Here is a 6,356-nt window from a genome sequence, read left to right on the forward strand (position 1 = left end):
AGAGACCATGGTTCAATACCCTCTTTTCATGATTTTTTTCCTTCCTTTTCTCACGCGCATACGCGTTCATGGGCTGGCCTTGACATCCCTTTATTTAATTTTTGTCTTTTCTTTTTTCATTCTTTTTTTTTCTTCTTTAAATTAATTCGGGATTTTTAAAATTTAAAAATTGCAAGTTTTTAGAAAAATGTTTAAGAAATCAGAAAATGTTTGTGAATTCAGAAAATATTCGAGAAATCATAAGAAATTTGCGGATTCAAAAAATGTTGGTGATTTTTCGAACTGTTTGCAAATTATAAAAAAATACAATTTGAAAAAAAAAAGACAGAAATTTAGGAACAGAGGGTATATATTAATTACATCTCTCTCGATTTCTATTTCAAACAAATAGATTATCCCTATTTCAAACAAATAGATTATCCCTGTCATGGAGAACATGACCACTCTTCGGAAAACAAATAGGTTTCTACAAGTCATCCTAGTTCGGAAATCTCTGAATTCTTCAGATAAAACAGATGCATTCTTCAGATCAAAAAGTTTGAATTTTTCAATTTACTACTCTCCATTCTCAAATATTTGTCTTTCGAGATATTTCAAATGGTCTACAATATACAGATGTATGTAGACATGTTTTAGAGTGTAGATTCACTTATTTTACTTTGTATGTAATCACTTGTTGAAATGTTTAAAGACAAATATTTAAGAATGGAGGGAGTATAAGAAGATGCCTTCCGTTCCGGACTATGACACTCAACATGAATACGTTCACATGTAGGATCAACCTAAATATTCTGACCACGCAGTTTTACACAAGAGGCATAAGAAGACATCTCGACAGCTAGAAGCAAAGAGATCAAACATCATAGAGTAGAAGATAAATCAAATGACAGGATAAATATGTAACATGCAAATCACCCACTTTACATTGTCACAAGTACTCCCTCCCCTCCGTTCAGAATTACTCGTCCAACAAATGAATGTATCTAGATGTATTGTTTAAATTATTCATGCATTTATACTTAAATATCTCATTTTCATCAACCTTAGAACCATGCAGCAAATGCTCCCTTGACGCCTAATCAGTTACCATAGCCGACAGAATTGGAACATTGCGCAAACATAGCCATCACTACTACTATTCACTTTGTAAACTTTTTTGCCAACTTCGAGCAGAAAACAGGAGCTGATGTTCCGCCTCCTCAAAAGTTAATGGTGCTACTTTGTTACACAATATATATAATAAACAACAGAAAAAAGAAAGAAGAACAAACAGACAGACAGACAATAAACCGTTCTTTTCTATCTAATCTGAAAATAAACAAGTTGAGCTGCAGCCGAGGTCCCTAGGAGAAACTACAGGTTGAACATGCTGGAACACATCTCACGGGCCTCTCTTCAAAATTTCACAATAGCTACCAACTCTATATCCCTATTCAGGACAACTGACAAGGGGGGGCTGAATCAGTAGCCATTCGGCCACATTTGGTTAGCCTGGGCGGCGGCGGCGGCACTCAAGTTTCCGTCGCTGGGGTTTCGGTGTTCGGGTCCTAGGCCTGGCTGCGACTGCCCGAGCGTTGTGCCGTACTGCGACGGCATCTGCCCCTGCCTAAGGCCGCCCTGGTGGCCCTGCTGCCCCTGGTAGCCCTGCTGCCCTTGATAGCCATACAAGGGGTTGGCCGCAAGAGGCGGCATTCCTCGCGAACCAGCTCCATGCATCCACATTGCAGGGTTCTCGCCCTGCACGGACAAACATGGAGGTTAGCAATTTTCCTAATATAAATCTAGTTCCCCCACTCTTGCGTGAATCTCTTACCTGCTGTAGAGACATGTAGGGGTTTCCATCCTTGTATTGGGAGGGCATTGCTCCATCAAACCCAGGAGCTGTGGTTGCCGACGGATTGCTTTGGTTCAGGGCAAAGTTTTGAGGCATGCCATTTGCAGTTCCGGAACCTCCAAGGTAGTTGGAGAGCATCGTGGCTGGCTGTGGAAGGCTCCCAAGAGGAACATTGCTCTTGTATTGTGGCATTGGGTATTTTACGCCCGAGTTGGGAGCTGCAGCTGCGCCTTGGTGGAATAGACCACTGTTCATGTATGCTTGCTGATAGGCAGCAGGCGGGAGATACGCATAGCTTTGCGGCAAAGATGGGTATCCGATCATGTTTTCATATCCAAGGGGAAGCCCTCCTTGAGCATAAGGATGAAGGGCAGCAAGATGGTGAGGCAGAGGAGGACCTGGGGCAATGCCGGTGCTTCCCTGAGAGTGGGTCAACTGTGGGTTGGATAAACCACCTTGGTTAACATTCTACAAGAACAAACCATATTAGAATGGTGCTGCAGAAATAACTAAGAAAACTGAACATCTAACGTAACAAGAGAACAGCAGAATTGCAGCTTTTTCAGTAACAAAAATAACAGCATAATAAAATCCTAATGAGTAATACAGCTACAATTTAGCTCTCTAGAGCAAAAATGCCCACGCAGAATTAGGCACAAATGTAAGTGTTGCTAGCCACAAGACACAGAACTGAACAAAATAAAGCATGAGGCAGATGTAACTACAACAGGATTTGACCAAAAAATTGATTGCTAACACTCTGGGCATAGTTAACAATTAACATGCAGCATAGCTGCGCTAAGAGCAGTAAGCAAGAGTTATCCTGGTTGCAGGCTGCAACTTCCAGACACATTTTAGAGTGCAGCAAGTAAAACTGTATACAACTAACACATGTTCCTCACCAAACAAATATATTTTACCCTTTTACCAGAATTCGTACATATAGAATTTGTAACACATGGCTACTCTCAAAAGAGTTGTCGTCTAGTCCATGATTCAGTGAAGTGTTCATACCTCTTGTGGCTGTGAAGAAACAGTTGCATTGTTCACGGACGATTGTGGTGTACCATGAACCATTGTAGCCAATGGAGGGTTAGTAAGCAGCAGTGAGAATGCTGGATCCAACTCACGGAAAGGCGGCATTGCTGGTGTATTGGCAGGCATCATGGAGCATGATGCATCGAGTGTCCCAGACACAAAACTACCGAATGTCAAGTGCGCAAAATCAGCATTGGAAACCTGAAGGTGGCCTGGGATTATTACAGCTGGGTTATCATCAGATGGTTTTGGTCTGTTTTCCTCATGTATGGTCAAGTCTTCCAACTGATACGCTGTAGTAGACATATCACCATTTGAATCTGCATCTAGAAGGATGAAATCATTAAAATTGAGAAAGACGATCTATATAATTAACAAAAGAGAAAGTGACTAGAAAGACAGGGAATTCTGGTCAGTTAGACAAGGAGGGAGCATGCAACATGAAATACAAAAAGAGGTATGCATAAGCTCTACAGTCCGGGAGACCCAAGGTAAAAAGAATTCAGAAAAGAGGCACAAAAATCAGGGTTTGATGTACCACATCACACTGAACCTTGTGTTTGGTAGGTAAGGCATGCTTGTTTGCCAGTGGGTGAGCTGATAATAGGCAATAAACATGCATCAAAAAATAAAAACAGCTCAGGGTCATACAGAAATAGTAACTCCAACATGTCCTAGCATAACAGATCTTCACACAGGCTCAAATGAAAGTACAGATAAAAAGAGGTAAATGACATCTTTCATAACTTACTTTGGTTGTGTTCAAATGAATGTTCATCAGAGAGATAGCCATCTGTTTTCTCTATCAAGTCATTATTCAAGACCGCGCCTTCATCAGACGGGGATAATGGTCCTAGAGATGTTAGGCCAGTGGCATTGCTTGCACTTGTCTCCTTAGTTTGCTCGTTGGCATCTCCAGCGCCGTCATTCTTGACCTCCAGGGTAAATGATCTTGGTGCACTCACATTTGCGGAAGCAGCACCAATGCCTTCTGGCACATCAGACCCCTGTCCTGGAGGTAATATGCCAACAGAGTCCTCCTTAGGTACAGAGGGGGGCTGAATAGTAATAACTCGAGGCTCGAGTATCCTCAGCTCCTGTTCTTCTTGTTCCACACGACAGCTGTTAGCAAGAGTCTTCCCAGGTTGTTGCTTGGCAGTTTTAGAAGGATTCTTCTTTCTGTGAAGAGATAAAGAAGGTGCAAATCTTTTAGCGTAAAAAGACAACCTCAGGTGATAACCTGCTTACACTAGTTGATAAGATGTCACATGTATATTGGCAAGGAAATAGCAGGTCCAAAGGACGACATCACTCTGATTAAAACACTTATTGGGTTACCATTTGTGTTTCCACCTTCAAATTTCTGCTTCATTTTATTTTGACGAGACCTAGAACCACCCCCCGTTTCCCTGCCATATTTGCAAATACCACAGGTTTACGCAACTATACTCGAGGGGCCAAAACAAAGACATACCTTGCAATGAAAGACATAAACCTTACTGTGACCAAATAGTTACTACTAGTCTACTCGATCCAAGGGCAGGTTGCCCCCGCTATCCAGGGTTAGTGAACTACTGCCTGCTTTAGTCCCCTAATGTCGACCAAGTGCAATACTATTTCAGAAATACTAGATAGACGGAAATATATGTAGTAGGACTTGCGTGAGGACCTTTTGCTTTTGGGCGGACGGTTGAAGACCTCGGTGTTTTCGCTTGTGGGCACCAGATGGCTGGAGAGGTCACTTTGCAGGTAGATGAATCTAAAACCCCAGCTTCTTTTACTGGTGAGAGCAGCCACTCCTTTCAGAGTCTTGTTCCTCATGTCAACAGCAAGCATCCACAAGTCGTCGTCCATGTGGTAAACCTTGGCCATGATGTAAACAACATCATCATCATGCAAGCTGAGAACAGGATGCCCTGTGTGAAGTCTGCTCAAGGTTGCATTCTTCGTTGTGGCCTTGACATCATGCTGAGGAAGCAACTGGGAGTGAGTCTCGTCCACGATGATGTCCGAGGCTTTGAGCTTGAGGTCGATGTGCCACTTCTTCTTGGACTCCAGCCATGTCAGTCTGGCAGCACCCCAGTCCTCGGAGATGTAGGTCGGTGAGCCAGGGACAGGATGAGCCCACACCTCTGAGTATTTGATGGAGCCGTCTCTGCCGACAGAGACGTCCTGGTTACAGGACAAACAGCCCGGGGTCATCTTGTTGGGCGCCAAAAGCACGTGCAAACGGATGAAGCGGAGGACGTTGTTGTCATTGCCGTCGCCGCCAGGGAGCAGATCACCGATGAGGATGCCATTCCATAGGTCGACCCAGCCGACTGAACCGCGATCGCCACCAAGGGCGATCACCTTGGTCGGAGTGCTGTAGTGGCCGTCCTCGTGTGGAGGTTCTGTACACATGGACCTGGTGATCCATGTGCCTGACCGGGAGTCAAACAGGTCGAGGGCGTACTGCCCAAGGTCGCAAGTTGAACGGAGATTGGCGACCAAGAACCTGCCGTCGTCGGGGCAGCGCAGGAGAGCAACTGAAAGGTCGGAGAACAAGCGGGTGGGGTGGGTGGGGAGCACCTCAAGCTTGTTGACGCCGGCACGGTAGATGATGTAGTTGTTGTGGTCCGGGTCGATGTATGAAGAGCCGATCATGACGCGGAAGAGGGCGAGGTCGCCGTCGGTGCGGACAAGGCGTGGCAGAAGGGTGAGCGAGGTGGCGGATCCGTCCTGGAGGAGGGTCGGTAGGTGGATGGTGAAGTAGGAGATGAGCGGCGGATGCGCGGGCCAGAAGGTGAGGCGGATGGCGTCGCCGCTGCTGGTGAAGCCATCGGCGGTGGAGGCGTTGGTGCGGTCGTCGGCGTAGACGACGGTGTCGAGGACGACCGACTTTGGGGGAGGATCGCCGCAGTCGTGGGGGGCGTGCGGAGGTAGCCAGGACATGGGGCGGCGGGAGATCCATATCTTCTCCTCTTGGCCGTCACCGACTGCAGCACGATTGGCCATGGAGGATCCCTCGGTCGGAGCCATGGCGGTGGAGTTTTCGCTTTCCTTTATTTCCCCAAATCAATGGCGTGCGATCGTCGTCGGTAACCTCCTCCTCTTGTCCTTGGATGGGGAATTTGAGGATTTGCCACACCTTTCCCTGCACTTTGAGGATTTGCCCTCCTTTTTATTGACATTGATGATTTGCCACAACGTTGCCAGAAACTTGAGGATTTGCCCTTTCTACCTGATTTTAGATTATACTATAGATTGGATGATCAAAATGCCACTCTTGCCAAAACCAGTCCAAATTAGATGCTTTCTCCTATGTTCATTTGCAGCTGACGCCTTTATCGAAATAATCTGCAGCTGACGCACGCACACAATACACGTACTCACGCGGTCACGCTAAGATGCTAGAGCATGCACGCACACAATGCACGCAGAGCACTCACACACACATGCACGTCCAGGCACACGCACGGCTAGCACATCTCGGCATCTCGCA

The 6,356-nt window shown here is 45.8% G+C and overlaps 1 protein-coding gene across 2 annotated transcripts; it reads right to left on the minus strand.

The window, feature by feature from the left end:
* Positions 1-1,179: 1,179 nt before the first annotated feature.
* On the minus strand, positions 1,180-5,908 carry LOC123112921 (uncharacterized). 2 transcript variants are annotated; one of them, XM_044534027.1, is made up of 5 exons: positions 4,542-5,908; positions 3,624-4,051; positions 2,849-3,192; positions 1,814-2,302; positions 1,180-1,737 (listed from the first exon to the last, which is right to left on the minus strand). In XM_044534027.1, exons 1-5 carry the CDS (start codon positions 5,891-5,893, stop codon positions 1,462-1,464), a joined length of 2,889 nt encoding a protein of 962 aa, XP_044389962.1. In that variant the 5' UTR covers positions 5,894-5,908; the 3' UTR covers positions 1,180-1,461. The 2 variants fall into 2 exon arrangements, with proteins under 2 accessions (XP_044389962.1, XP_044389961.1); XM_044534026.1 differs by having other exon boundaries at positions 2,849-3,198.
* Between the last annotated feature and the right edge of the window lie 448 nt (positions 5,909-6,356).

This window comes from Triticum aestivum, chromosome 5B, assembly GCF_018294505.1.
Source record: "Triticum aestivum cultivar Chinese Spring chromosome 5B, IWGSC CS RefSeq v2.1, whole genome shotgun sequence".
Classification (NCBI taxonomy): Eukaryota; Viridiplantae; Streptophyta; class Magnoliopsida; order Poales; family Poaceae; genus Triticum; species Triticum aestivum.